This window comes from Saccopteryx bilineata, chromosome 4 (assembly GCF_036850765.1).
Source record: "Saccopteryx bilineata isolate mSacBil1 chromosome 4, mSacBil1_pri_phased_curated, whole genome shotgun sequence".
NCBI classification, from domain to species: Eukaryota; Metazoa; Chordata; class Mammalia; order Chiroptera; family Emballonuridae; genus Saccopteryx; species Saccopteryx bilineata.
Genome location: NC_089493.1, coordinates 297,298,089 through 297,313,226, shown reverse-complemented (window position 1 = coordinate 297,313,226; position 15,138 = coordinate 297,298,089). Strand labels below are relative to the sequence as shown.

The following is a 15,138-nucleotide window of genomic DNA, read 5'->3' as shown; positions in this document are numbered from 1 at the left end:
AGCAAAAAAACCCAAAACGTTCAGTCCTCTCCAGTAGAAGTCATTGGGGATGTATCACACGTTGACTCGCTGACCGATTTCCTTCTTTTTTTTCCAGGTAATGTAACAAGGTCCATATTGGAGAGTAAAGAGTACAGCTACTTCGCCATTGTTGCGCTTGCCATTGAGGTGGAGAAAAACAGAACAGTGATAACGATTTTGTTCAATAACGAGGCGTACCACGCGGCCGCGATGTCCGTGTCCATGTTGGACAACATTCTCTTCACGTCCCTTTCCGGACCCCGCGCATCCATTCAGGTTGCCAACGCGCCGCAGCCGCTCCCTCTGTACAGCACGCACACCGTGTAGGTACAGCTCCCTCCTCCTGCGGCGACCTCGCCATCCACACGAGGAAATGCCCACTGGAGCCGTCGTCTCCACTTCTACTTTGTCATTTATTTCATTTTTTTTATTTCCTCTTTGATAGGCCTGCAGCCGGATTGCAGATCGTCTTAAATTTGGCTTTTGCGCTGGCTGTCATGGCCAGTAGCTTCGGCTTCCAGACAGTGACCGAGAGGACCACGAAGGCCAAGCACGTCCAGTTTGTGAGTGGGGTCTCCGCCCTGACGTACTGGCTCTCCGCTCTGCTGTGGGATCTCATCTGCTTCTCCGTCACCTGCTGCCTGCTGCTGGTGAGTGAAACCGCCTGAAGGCTCCTTTCCCTTGTCACCAACCAAAAATTCCTAAAAACTACCTGCCTCCTAAAATAAAATTTGTGGGCCCTGGCCGGTTGGCTCAGCGGTAGAGCATCGGCCTGGTGTGCGGGGGACCCGGGTTCGATTCCCAGCCAGGGCACATAGGAGAAGCGCCCATTTGCTTCTCCACCCCCCCCCTTCCTCTCTGTCTCTCTCTTCCCCTCCCGCAGCCAAGGCTCCATTGGAGCAAAGATGGCCCAGGCGCTGGGGATGGCTCCTTGGCCTCTGCCCCAGGTGCTAGAGTGGCTCTGGTCAAGGCAGAGCGACCCCCGGAGGGGCAGAGCATCGCCCCCTGGTGGGCAGAGCATCACCCCTGGTGGGTGTGCTGGGTGGATCCCGGTCGGGTGCATGCGGGAGTCTGTCTGACTGTCTCTCCCCATTTCCAGCTTCAGAAAAATACAAAAAAATAAAAATAAAATAAAATAAAATTTGTGAACCAATTTGAAACCACTTTGGCGTCTCGTGCCAGAGACTGTGTTGCGGAAACCACTTGTGGGAATGCTCTTGCTCAGGTCCTCCCAGTTGGAGAACACACTTTCCTTTGAGACGTCTCTCTTGGGTCGGCTTCCCATGTCATTCTCAGCATTCTGCCCTGGCCCAGACTGCCTGAAGGACTGCAGCCTGTCACTTGTTACTTGTCTGTCACTGCCCACCCGTTCCCAACGCTGCACCCTCCAATACACTGGACTTGAGCAAACAGGGTAGACTCAATACCTAATGGAAGCTTCTGTTACTGTTCACCCCACACAGACACACATACACACACACTTTCATAACCCAAATCTGAGATGGCTCGGTCTGCGAAGCAGAACTGCTTTTGACTCAGACACCTGATTGTAGACTTTGAGAAAGTGGCAGGAACAGTGAGCATGGAAGGATAGTTCAACATCTTTTTCTTTTAACATGAAATTTATTTTAATTTATTGTGTTTACATAGGTTCTAGTGTACCCCTGAATACATCCTCCCCTCCCCCGTGTTCCCCAGTACATCCCCCTACCTCCCCTTCCCTCCAGGATTTGCTTTTCTGCTCTCGTCCCATCCTATCACCCCATCATCCCCCTTCCCTCTGTCCGTGTCCCCTCTGGACCCTTGGATCCTGCCTCTGTCTCTATTCCACTCCTCAGTTCATATTGTTCATCGGATTCCTCAGATGAGTGAGGTCATATGATATTTTTCTTTCTCTGCTTGGCTTATTTCACTTAACATAATAGTTTCCAGGTCCCTCCATGTTGTTGCAAAAATTATTTTCTTCTTTTTCACAGCCACATAGTATTGCATTGTGTATATGTACCACTGCTTTTTAATCCACTCGTCCACTGACAGACACTTGGGCTGTTTCCAGATCTTGGCTATTGTAAACAATGCTGCCATAAACATGGGGGTGCATTTCTCCTTCTGGAACAGTTCTATGGTGTTCTTGGGATATATATTCCTAAAAGTGGGATGGCTGGGTCAAAAGGCAGTTCGATTTTTAATTTTTTGAGGAATCTCCATACTGTTTTCCACAGTGGCTGCACCAGTCTGCATTCCCACCAGCAGTGCAGGAGGGTTCCCTTTTCTCCACATCCTCGCCAGCACTTATTCTGTGTTGTTTTGTTGATGAGCGCCATTCTGACTGGTGTGAGATGATATCTCATTGTGGTTTTCATTTGCATTTCTCTAATGATTAGTGATGTTGAGCATTTTTTCATATGCCTATTGGCCATCTGTATGTCCTCTTTGGAGAAGTGTCTATTCATTTCTTTTGCCCATTTTTTGATTGGATTGTTTATCTTCCTGATGTTAAGTTTTACAAGTTCTTTATAAATTTTGGTTATTAATCCCTTATCAGATGTATTGTCGAATATGTTCTTCCATTGTGTAGTTTGTCTTTTTATTCTGTTCTTATTGACTTTAGCTGTGCAAAAGCTTTTCAGTTTGATAAAGTCCCATTTGTTTATTCTGTCCTTTATTTCCCTTGCACATGGAGGTAAATCAGCAAGTATATTGCTGTAAGAGATGTCTGAGAGCTTACTGCCTATGTTTTCTTCTAAGATGCTTATGGTTTCATGACTTACATTTAAATCTTTTATCTATTTTGAGTTTATTTTTGTGAATGGTGTAAGTTGGTGGTTTAGTTTCATTTTTTTGCAGGTAGCTGTCCAATTATCCCAACATCATTTGTTAAAGAGACTGTCTTTACTCCATTGTATGCTCTTACCTCCTTTGTCAAATATCAGTTGTCCATAGAACTGTGGGTTTATTTCTAGGTTCTCTGTTCTGTTCCATTGATCTATGTGCCTGTTCTTATGCCAGTACCAGGCTGTTTTGAGTACAATGGCCTTGTAGTATAACTTGATATCAGAAAGTGAGATACCTCCCACTTTATTCTTCCTTTTCAAGATTGCTGAGGCTATTTGTGTTCTCTTTTGGTTCCATATAAATTTTTGGAATATGTGTTCTATATCTTTGAAGTATGTCATTGATATTTTAATTGATATTGCATTGAATTTATAAAATGCTTTGGGTAATATAGACATTTTAAGGATGTTTATTCTTCCTAACCATGAGCATGGTATATGCTTCCACTTGTTTGTATCTTCCCTGATTTCTTTTATCAATGTTTTATAATTTTCCAGGTACAAGTCTTTAACTTCCTTGGTTAAATTTACTCCTAGGCACTTTATTTATTTACTTACTTATTTTTTGCAATAGTGAAGGTGATTGTTTTCTTAATTTCTCTTTCAGACAGATCATTGTTGGTGTATAAAAATGCCTCTGATTTCTGATTATTAATTTTATATCCTGCCACGTTGCTGAATTCATTTATCAGGTCCAGTAGTTTTTTTAACTGAGACTTTAGGGTTTTCTATATATAGTATCGTATCATCAGCAAATAATGATAGTTTTACTTCTTTTTTTCCAATTTAGATGCCTTTTATTTCTTCTTATCTGATTGCTGTGGCTAGGACTTCCAGAACTATGTTGAATAAGAGTGGTGAAAGGGGGCACCCCTGCCTTGTTTCTGATCTTAAGGGGATAGTTCAGCATTTTTTAGTGTAATGAATATGCTCACTAGTGGCCTTGGCAGCGTGCTTGATGTGCACATTTGAAGGTGAGAAAGATGTGAAGCCATGCAGTAAAAGGGGCAAACAGAAGTAAAAGAGGTAAATCTCCTTTCTGTACAGCAGATGCTGTGACTTAGATGTGAATGGGGTAACAGCTCAGCCCTCCAACAGTTCACTGGCTAGCAATGAACTCAGAAATGAAGTAGATCATTATAAAGTAGCATGCCAGTCGCCACTATCATGGATGAACTGCAAATTCTCAAATCAAACAAAACCATGGCATGATTAATTTAGTTGTTGGAGGAAAAAGGAGAAACTTGGAGTCAATTTGGCTCTTACACCCATGAGAAAACTTGTAGTTACTGCACAGGAACCCTAGGACTGGTTCTGAAGGAGAACCAGAACCCCACCACGATTACAGCTCCTCAGCGGGGACCCGGGACTGGGCTGGCTGGCGCAGGGACGGTGGTGGAAGTGTGAGGAGCAAACAGCATGTGCAGAGAAGTCTCGGGTCCAGAGAGAGGCACCGGGCTTCCTTCACCAGCGCACAGCCCCGCTGGTGCTCCCCTGCCAGCCTCTTCTGCCCACTGCTCCCCAGGGGGACCCGGGACTGGGCTGGCTGGCACAGGGACGGTGGTGGAAGTGTGGGGAGCAAACAGCATGTGCAGAGAAGTCTCAGGTCCAGAGAGAGGCACCGGGCTTCCTTCACCAGCGCACAGCCCTGCTGGTGCTCCCCTGCCAGCCTCTTCTGCCCACAGCTCACCAGGGGGACCCGGGACTGGGCTGGCTGGCGCAGGGACCGTGGTGGAAGTGTGGGGAGCAAACAGCATGTGCAGAGAAGTCTCGGGTCCAGAGAGAGGCACCGGGCGTCCTTCACCAGCACACAGCCCCGTGGGTGCTCCCCTGCCAGCCTCTCTGCCCACTGCTCACCAGGGGGACCCGGGACTGGGCTGGCTGGCGCAGGGACGGTGGTGGAAGTGTGGGGAGCAAACAGCATGTGCAGAGAAGTCTCGGGTCCAGAGAGAGGCACCGGGCGTCCTTCACCAGCACACAGCCCCGTGGGTGCTCCCCTGCCAGCCTCTTCTGCCCACTGCTCACCAGGGGGACCCGGGACTGGGCTGGCTGGCGCAGGGACCGTGGTGGAAGTGTGGGGAGCAAACAGCATGTGCAGAGAAGTCTCGGGTCCAGAGAGAGGCACCGGGCGTCCTTCACCAGCACACAGCCCCGTGGGTGCTCCCCTGCCAGCCTCTTCTGCCCACTGCTCACCAGGGGGACCCGGGACTGGGCTGGCTGGCGCAGGGACCGTGGTGGAAGTGTGGGGAGCAAACAGCATGTGCAGAGAAGTCTCGGGTCCAGAGAGAGGCACCGGGCGTCCTTCACCAGCACACAGCCCCGCTGGTGCTCCCCTGCCAGCCTCTTCTGCCCACTGCTCCCCAGCCCACCCGCGATTGGGAAGGAAGACAGCCATCCTTTGTGAGGGCTGCTAGTCCCCCCTTCAGGACAGCAGCTGGGGGCGCTGCTCCAGGCACGGTCCCCGGCTTTGCTACCTCCTTCAGTGTGACGCAGTCTGGCTTAGAATCCGTCAGAAAACCCCTGAGTCATTTCACCTCCATGCCAGGAATCCATCCTTTCTCTGGCTCTTGAAACTTGGCCAGCACAACCACTTATCCTCCATAGGTCTACAGGTAAGACCACCCACCATTAATACCTGTACCAGCATTGCCATTTACAGTTCAGGGGCAAGGTTACCAGTCATGTGTTCTTTTATGTGTTACATTATTCAACAGCACGATGACCTTAAGCAACGCTAGTTCATCATATTTGCAGGCACGGAAACTGAAGCTCACAGAAATAAGCGACCTAGCCAGTTTCACTCGAACAGAACACTTTCAGAACCCTGCTTGGGGTTACTGAATTGTCATTTCTACACTCAGAGTCATCCTGGGTGATGTGAGTGAGAGTTAGGTCTTTCTGCTCTTATCTTTGCCTTCACACCTTGTTCCACTTCTGCTTTTCTGGGCGGGGGGGGGGGGGGGGGGGTGATGAAAGGCAGTGTTGTTCTCTCTCTCTCTCCCTCCCCCTCTCTCTCCTCTCCATCTGAAGTTTCTCTTAATGGTTCTCAGATTGGGTGCTCCATCTGGGTTCTTAGCTTTGCTTGCTTACCTGACTTGAGTACCCCTGGTTTTCAAGGAGAGACTCCCTTACCTTGCTCTGGAAATGGTACCAAATGGACTCGTCCTTTGACCCAACAAAAAAAGGAAAGATTTTGTTGTTGCGCCTAGCCGCCGGGATTCTAATGTCACCGTTTCTCTGCCCATCCGATTCACAGAGCGGGTGGCCTGGCTGCTTCTGTGCCAGGGATAAGGATTGAGCTGACTAGAGCCCTGAGGACCTAACTGCTCCAACCCCGTTGCACTTGTCACCCCAGGAGACTCTCCGTGGGGACCCGTAACGGTTTCTGCCTTTCCCACACCTGAGCCCGCACGTAAAGACTCAGAAAAGTGGCACAGTGACTGTCCTCATGAGTTATGTCACCAGAGGTGCTGCGTGGTGCGGCTTTGTTCTCACCCAGTCTGTGAGCCTGTCTCCACGACCTCCAGGTTCCTTTAGGTCCTCAAGTTTAGGACGCACCTGAAAACCCCGCCTTCCTGAGCGGGAGGGATGGTTTACTCGCAAACACTGAGCTGCTCCTGTGAGTGCATCTGTGGTTTAGGCGTGGATACGGCATGAGCAAGGAAGACAGGCTCACCTCACTCAGGTCTCATCGAGGGTCAGAAAGCTGTCGGCATCACTCTGGAGAGAGAGGGTCTCTCGGACGCCTAGAGACACTGTGGTCGTCACGTTCCCCGGGGACCCCAGCCCCTAGGTGGGCCACTGTGCATCAGGCACAGCCTGCTTTGCTGTTTCCTCGTTTGTGAACTTTTTTTTAGGTAGAGAGCCAAGTAAGGGTTATGTTTTCTCCTGGATAGCTAACCCCTTGTTCTCCCGTTCTTCTGAAAGCCAGTCTTTTCCCACTGACGTGAATGAAACACTGCTTTCCCACTGACTTGACTAGTGATGTATCTTAACTGATAATAAGCATTTGAGTATATTTTGTTTTCTTCATTCCATTGATGTATCTGTAATGTGGCACTACCGATCTGTTTTAATTATGTTCATTTTTTGTGTGTGTATTTTTCCGAAGTTGGAAACAGGGAGGCAGTCAGACAGACTCCTGCATGCGCCCGACCGGGATCCACCCGGCACGCCCACCAGGGGGCGATGCTCTGCCCATCTTGGGGCATTGCTCTGCTGCAATCAGAGTCATTCTAGCGCCTGAGGCTGAGGCCATAGAGCCATCCTCAGTGCCCAGGCCAACCTTGCTCCAGCGGAGCCCCGGCTGCGGGAGGGGAAGAGAGAGACAGAGAGGAAGGAGAGGGGGAGGGGTGGAGAAGCAGATGGGCGCTTCAGATGGGTGCCCTGGCCAGGAATCGAACCCCAGACTCCTGCATGCCAGGCTGACGCTCTACCACTGAACCAACCGGCCAGGGCCCCTAATTATGTTCATTTTATAATACATTTAATTATGTTTTTTGTATTGACCTGTCTTACCTCCCCATTAACCTTTTTCTGTGACATTTCCTGGCTATCTTGACATGTTTTGTTTGTTTACATGTAATTTTTAAATTAGCTTGTCTAACTTCCAAAAAAAAGAGAAAACCTGTTGTTATTTCTATTTAGAGTAATTTAGGGAGAATTTACATTTTTATCATGTTGAATCACACCCTATCTAAGGATAGTGTGTGTGTCTTCATGTATCATCTTTCTTTTCCTCTATTAGTGACCCTGCTAAAGAATTCTGTGATTCTTCACAAAGGGGCAGCCTTGCTATCTTTAGAGAAACTGTAACTATCACTTATGAACACATATATTTCTGGGTAGTTCTTTAACAACTCGGGAGCTTTCTCTCTTCCTGATCTGGTCTACTCTAAATGTATGCTACTTTTCCTGATTCTCAAAGGGATTAAGAAATCAGTGAGCCCTGGCCGGGTAGCTCAGCTGGTTAAGAGTATCTCCCACATAGGCCAAGGTTGTGGGTTCAATCCCCGGTCAAGGCACATGCAAGAATCAACCAAAGAATGAATAAACAAGTGGAACAACAACTTTATGTCTCTCTCTTCTCTAAAATAAATCAATATTTTTTTAAAAGAAAGGAATGAATGAATGAGGAAGCCCCTGAGTTGTTGAGGTAGATATGAGGGGGTTGGGGGTGGAGCATAGAGCCAGGAGGCTGTCTAATGTGGTGCTATATATCATTCATATATGTGTGCGTGCGTGTGCGTGTGTGTGTGTGTGTGTGTGGTCCCAGGAGAGATCTGCAGAAAACAGTCTACTTCCTAGGTCGTTTGCTTTTTCCCCTTTATTTCTCTTCTGGGAAAATTCAGAGTTGGGCTTAATACAGACAGAATTACTTTGACTTTAATCATGGAGTTGGAGGGGGCAGGGAATAAAAAGGAATACTTTTGAATGGGAAAAAACCCAGAACATGGAAGTATAGTCCTTATATTCACAAGCTAAACCTATTTTTTCTTATTTCTTTAGAAGATTCAATGAACAGGGTGACAGTGACCAGTAAGAGTACAGGGCTCAGGTGCCCATGTTTATGGCAGGGGCACAAAGCGGTGTTTCGGGGGTGACGCGATCTGCAATGAGCCGCTCTGGGCGCTCACGTAATGGGGATGGGGGTGCCCGCCCCCCTCGGACCTCTCTGCTCGAGTCCTTGTGGCGCGCCCCGCCCCGCCTCGTGCCCCGCCCCGCGCCCCGCCCCGCCCCGCCCTGGCCTTACCCTCTGCGTCCGTCCGTCCGTCCGTCTCAGGGGGTGTTCAAGTGCCGGAAGCTGGAGGCGCTGGTGGAGGACTTCCACTCCCTGGACACGCTGCTCATCCTCGTGCTGTACGGCTGGGCCGCGGTCCCGCTCACGTACCTGGGCACCTTCCTCTTCGCCAGCAGCGCCGCCGCCTTCATCAAGCTCACCCTCTTCCACTACTTCTCCACCGTCTTCAGCATCATCCTGTTCAGCGTCCTGCAGTACTACGGTGAGGCTGCGCCCCGGCGACGGGCGGATGAGGGGTGCTGGGGGGCCGGGGGTGGGGGGGGACACGGGGAGAGGACACGGGGGGGGGAGCATGGCCTTCCCGGGAGTCTGGGAAAGGGCGCTCGGGAGGCATCGGCAAAGATTGATGGGGTGCGTTAGGTGAGAAAGAGAAGTGGGCGGAGAGAGGGAAAGGGGACACGGGGGAGAAAAGAGTCCAGAGAGAGCAGACGACAGGACATGACGCGAGTGCAGACCGGGATCCTCTGGGAGTGACCCCTCCCCCGGGGGTCCTTCAGCTGTAAAATCCCAGCCTCGCTCTCCAGCAGGCAGGTGGGGGGCACCGGTGCTGTGGGCTGCCTGCTGCCTGGTTCAAGGCCGCACATCACCCTGGCCCTCCCGATGAGACAAGGTTTTTCAGAGAGAAACGAGAAAATAGGAACAGACACACCCTCCTCATTAGAGCAGGTTCCCTTCCTCTGAGACCAGATGTGCAGAATCCCAGGAAGGAGGTTCTCCTCGTCCCTCTTCCTTCTCTGGTGACAGAATCTGAAGAGGCTGGTGCTGGGGGTGACCACAAACAGGATGTTTCTGGTGTTAGAACATTTCTTGGTTGAATTTCTGCATAAGCCTGAACTTCAAGCTGTATTCGCCAATTCGGCTCTGCCCACAGGGGCAGAACCCACCTTTCGTTTGGACTGTAGGTGTTTCCCTCCCTGCAGGAGGCGCCTGGCCTGCGGGCGGAGCACCACGTGTCCCAGTGCTGTGCTCCTCTCTGTAAGAAGGGGAGGGGACAACCTGAGCCCGCATGGGTGGCTCAGTGCCCGGCGGGAGCGATGCGCTCCTGCTCATCCCTGAGCCGTTGGGGCGGCCCCAGCACGTGGGTGCCGTCTGTAGACACTGCCAGCACTCTGCCTGTGCCGTCCCGTGCCACGTTACAGCCGGTCCCCAGAAGATGCTGATGGAGCTGAATCTCCTGTAGGACATGGGAGGCTGGTGACTCGGGAAGAACTTCTCTTTCCTGGTGGAAGCAGTGTCCGTGGGGCTTGGCAACAGACCCCCCTCTCACTCCTCATGGCTCAGTTTTGAGGGCTCAGCTGACCTCCCAGTCAGCCAGCCGCCGACCTGGCTCAGCACAGGGCAGCCTGTCTCCCCAGCACGACACCGTCAGGGGCTGCCCTGGCCTCCCAGAGCTGGCTGATGGTCGTGCCAGTCCATCGCTGCGGGCTCTCTGTTGAGGACAGAAGATCTCATACGAAGAAGCATCCATGGAGCCACCTCAGCACGCACTGAGCACCATTCCAGGAAATGTCCTCAGTGTGGAGCCGGCTGTCCCGTCCTTGGGAAATGTCCTCAGTGTGGAGCCGGCTGTCCCGTCCTTGGGAAATGTCCTCAGTGTGGAGCCGGCTGTCCCGTCCTTGGGAAATGTCCTCAGTGTGGAGCCGGCTGTCCCGTCCTTGGGAAATGTCCTCAGTGTGGAGCCGGCTGTCCCGTCCTTGGGAAATGTCCTCAGTGTGGAGCCGGCTGTCCCGTCCTTGGGAAATGTCCTCAGGCTGTAATGATGTGAAGCCTAGGACACTGCATGTTGTCTGCCAGTTCAGTGCCAGGGCCCTTTGTGCCAGGCAGGATCAATGGAACAAAAAACAAATGTCCAATGTTATAGTATTGATTCATCACTTCTATAGACTCTCTGTGTTCAGCACCCTCTTTTTATTAAAAACACCACACAGCTTCTTAATTTCACCACTGCTCCAATGGGGAAGAGCCACGTGGCCATGACAACCCCAAAGTTTCTTTCCTTCTCTGCCTTGACTTCCCACTGACCTTGAAACCCCCGTCCTCTCCCTCCTGACTGTCATGGTGACCTCACCTCCCCTGGGCAGTCCTGCCCCCTGTTCCAGTCCACTGAGCCCACACCCTCTCCATGGGACAGACTCGACCGCTCAGGTTTCTTCTTTCTGAGCCGCCTGGAGGAGAGCAGGGGAGGGGACAGTGACTATCACACGACAGCAGTGTTCAGGGACGTCCCAGGCCTTCCTGCTCACTCAACCCTCCCTCTCTCCCTCACTCCCTCCCTCACTCCCTCCCTCACTCCCTCACTCCCTCCCTCTCTCCCTCACTCACCCCTCTCTCACTCCCTCACTCGCCCCTCCCTCCCTCCCTCACTCACCCCTCCCTCTCTCCCTCACTCACTCCCTCACTCACTCCCTCACTCCCTCCCTCACACCCTCCCTCACACCCTCACTCCCTCCCTCCCTCACTCCCTCACTCCCTCCCTCATGCCCTCACTCCCTCCCTCACTCACCCCTCCCTCATTCCCTCACTCCCTCCCTCCCTCTCTCCCTCACTCACTCCCTCACTCACTCCCTCACTCCCTCCCTCACGCCCTCACTCCCTCCCTCCCTCACTCCCTCACTCCCTCCCTCATGCCCTCACTCCCTCCCTCACTCACCCCTCCCTCATTCCCTCACTCCCTCCCTCCCTCTCTCCCTCACTCACCCCTCACTCCCTCACTCCCTCACTCCCTCACTCCCTCACTCCCTCCCTCTCTCCCTCACTCACCCCTCCCTCACTCACTCCCTCACTCCCTCACTCACCCCTCCCTCACTCCCTCACTCCCTCCCTCTCTCCCTCACTCACCCCTCACTCCCTCCCTCACTCCCTCACTCCCTCCCTCACCCCTCCCTTCCTCTCTCCCTCCCTCACTCACTCCCTCACTCACTCACCCCTCACTCCCTCTCTCCCTCTCTCCCTCCCTCTCTCCCTCACCCCTCCCTCACTCCCTCACTCCCTCCCTCTCTCCCTCACTCACCCCTCACTCCCTCTCTCCCTCACTCCCTCACTCCCTCCCTCACCCCTCCCTCCCTCTCTCCCTCCCTCACTCACTCCTTCACTCACTCACCCCTCACTCCCTCTCTCCCTCTCTCCCTCCCTCACTCACTCACTCCCTCACTCACTCACCCCTCACTCCCTCTCTCCCTCTCTCCCTCCCTCACTCACTCACTCCCTCACTCACTCACCCCTCACTCCCTCTCTCCCTCTCTCCCTCACTCCCTCACTCACTCACCCCTCACTCCCTCTCTCCCTCACTCCCTCTCTCCCTCTCTCCCTCCCTCACTCACTCACCCCCTCACCAGAGCAACCTGCAGCCCTGCAAGCTCCCTTCATGGTCAGTGGCCTTCTCTGGAACTCCGGAGGTGACAGGTCTGTCCTACAGGCTGTCAAGGTGGATAGGCTTAGTGACAGAATGATGAGTGTTTTCTCGAGGACCGCCTGCCAGGTTGGTGATTTTCTCAGAAAGGTGTAATCATCTTGGGAGGCATATTGTCATGGCAGTTTCACTGCTGTCTTATAATGGGAGCTAAGCTGTCATCTTTTCAAAATGTTTCATTCAGCCTGTTGGGGTGACATTGGTTAATAAGGCTATGCAGTCTCACGTGTGCAGTTCTGTGGCCTCACTTGTGTACTGCCTTGTGTGCCCACCACCCACCAACCCCAGGCGGAGGGCATGCCACCCGTGCCAGGACCCTGCTACATCATCTGCTAATGTCGCTCCCCAGCTACAACTTCGCAATGAGTCTCATGAAATTCTTCGATTACTATGAAGTAAGGAAACTCTGTTTGGAAGGATTTCAAAATATCTCTGAGGACTGCAGTGAAAACCGTAAGTCCCCGGGGCTCCCGGGTCCCCAGGCACCCTCTTCCTTTGCAGAGGTCCCTGTGTAAGCGTAGATTGTGGAAGGTGAGGGACACATCCTTCCGGTGGACAGGCTGGCTGTTTTCAGTGCTTTTCTCTACCAGCGATACTTTCGCAGATGGGGGGGGGGAGCCTTAAAACCAAATCCGAGTTAAACTTCCTGACGTCAGCACCAGACTTGGAATGGGTTACTGCAGTCACTCTGCCCCGTGAAGAGAGCTGTACATACATTGTTGTACACCTCCACAGCACCCTTCAAGTGAGTTAACATTGTCCCAACTTTATGTATTCCCAATGAGAAAACTGAACTCCTTGCTTAAACTGGAGATTAAACAAGTTCCCTGGGCCACTGAGCTTCAAGGTAAAAAAAATAATAATAATTTTAAAAAGGCAAATTCACAGGCAAATCAAAATCAGGAAAAAATAAAGCATTTTACTAAATTTTCTGTGTTTTAGGCTGCTTTCATATTTCAGAGTGATTCAAAAATTTATAAATAAACCTATTTATTGTGTGTGTGTAACTTATTTGTAGAACCAAAAAATTAAAGGCAGCTACAGAAAAGGAATGTCATTTTTATTTCACTGAACCAGTGCAGGATAAAGTATGATTACTAAGGTCAAGGAAATTACATTTTCTTGAAATCTCTGAATAATAAAAATTATGGCCTGACCAGGCGGTGGCACAGTGGATAGAGCGTCGGACTGGGATGTGAAGGACCCAGGTTTGAAATCCCAAGGTCACAGACTTGAGCAAGGGCTCATCTGGTTTGAGCAAGGCTCACCAGCTTGAGCCCAAGGTCACTGGGTCGAGCAAGGGGTCAATTTTTTTTTTTTTGTGTGTGTGTGTGTGTGTGTGTGTGTGTATTGTTCTGAAGTTGGAAGCAGGGAGGCAGACAGACTCCCGCATGCGCCCGACCAGGATCCACCCAGCATGCCCACCAGGGGGCGATGCTCTGCTCATCTGGGGTGTTGCTGCATTACAACAGGAGCCATTCTAGCACCTGAGGCAGAGGCCATGGAGCCATCCCCAGCGCCCTGGCCATCTTTGCTCCAATGGAGCCTTGACTGCAGGAGGGGAAGAGAGAGACAGAGAGGAAGGAGAGGGGGAGGGGTGGAGAAGCAGATGGGCGCTTCTCCTGTGTGCCTTGGCTGGGAATCGAACCGGGGACTCCTGCACGCCAGGCCGACGCTCTACCACTGAGCCAACCGGCCAGGGCCAAAAAGTAAAATTTTTTTAATTATAAATTTTTATTAATTTTAATGGGGTGACATCAATAAATCAGGGTACATATGTTCAAAGAAAACATCTCCAGGTTATCTTGTCATTTAATTATGTTGCATACCCATCACCAAAGTCAGATAGTCCTCTGTCACCTTCTATCTAGTTTTCTTTGTCCCCTTCCCCCTCCCTCTTCCTCTCTCCTTCCTTCCCTTCCCCCCCGTAACCACCACACTCTTGTCAATGTCTTAGTCTCGTTTTTATGTCCCACTTATGTATGGAGTCATGCAGTTCTTAGTTTTTTCTGATTTACTTATTTTACTCCGTATAATGTTATCAAGATCTAACCATTTTGCTGTAGATGATCTGATGTCATCATTTCTTATGGCTGAGTAGTATTCCATAGTGTATATGTACCACATCTTCTTTATCCAGTCATCTATTGAAGGGCTTTTGGGTTGTTTCCATGTCTTGGCCACTGTGAACAGTGCTGCAATGAACATAGGACTCCATGTGTCTTTATGTATCAATGTTTCTGAGTTTTTGGGGTATATACCCATTAGAGGGATTGCTGGGTCATAAGGTAGTTCTATTTTCAGGGGGGGGGGTTTGTTGTTGTTTTTTATTTTATTCATTTTTTTTAGAGAGGATAGAGAAAGGGAGAGAGAGATAGAGAGGGAGAGAGAGGAGAGACAGACAGAGAGAGAGAAGGGAGGAGGAGCTGGAAGCATGAACTCCCATATGTGCCTTGACCAGGCAAGCCCAGGGTTTCGAACCGGCGACCTCAGCATTTCCAGGTCAATGCTTTATCCACTACGCCACCGCAGGTCAGGCCTATTTTCAGTTTTTTGAGGAACCACCATACTTTCTTCCATAATGGTTGTACTACTTTACATTCCCACCAACAGTGAATGAGGGTTCCTTTTTCTCCACAGCCTCTCCAACATTTGTTATTACCCGTCTTGTTGATAATAACTAGTCTAACAGGGGTGAGGTGGTATCTCATTGTAGTTTTGATTTGCATTTCTCTGATAACTAATGAAGATGAGCATCTTTTCATATATCTGTTGGCCATTTGTATTTCTTCCTGGGAGAAGTGTCTGTTCATGTCCTCTTCCCACTTTTTTATTGGACTGTTTGTTTGTTTGTTGTTGAGTTTTATGAGTTCTTTGTAAATTTTGGATATTAGGCCCTTATCTGAGCTGTTGTTTGAAAATATCATCTCCCATTTAGTTGGCTGTCTGTTTATTTTGTTGTCAGTTTCTCTTGCTGAGCAAAAACTTCTTAGTCTGATGTGGTCCCATTCATTTATCTTTGCCTTCACTTCTCTTGCCATTGGAGTCAAGTTCATAAAATGTTCTTTAAAACC

The 15,138-nt window shown here is 50.5% G+C and overlaps 1 protein-coding gene across 1 annotated transcript in view; it reads left to right on the top strand.

Annotated features, from left to right (window-relative positions):
- LOC136335755 (phospholipid-transporting ATPase ABCA3-like) overlaps positions 1 to 15,138 on the top strand; it is a 164,462-nt gene that overhangs the window by 129,448 nt on the left and 19,876 nt on the right. Inside the window, exons 20-23 of the mRNA XM_066276851.1 lie at positions 98 to 344; positions 467 to 671; positions 8,638 to 8,857; positions 12,353 to 12,517. Coding sequence (XP_066132948.1) covers positions 98 to 344; positions 467 to 671; positions 8,638 to 8,857; positions 12,353 to 12,517 — 837 coding nt within the window. The remainder of the gene's footprint in view (positions 1 to 97; positions 345 to 466; positions 672 to 8,637; positions 8,858 to 12,352; positions 12,518 to 15,138) is intronic.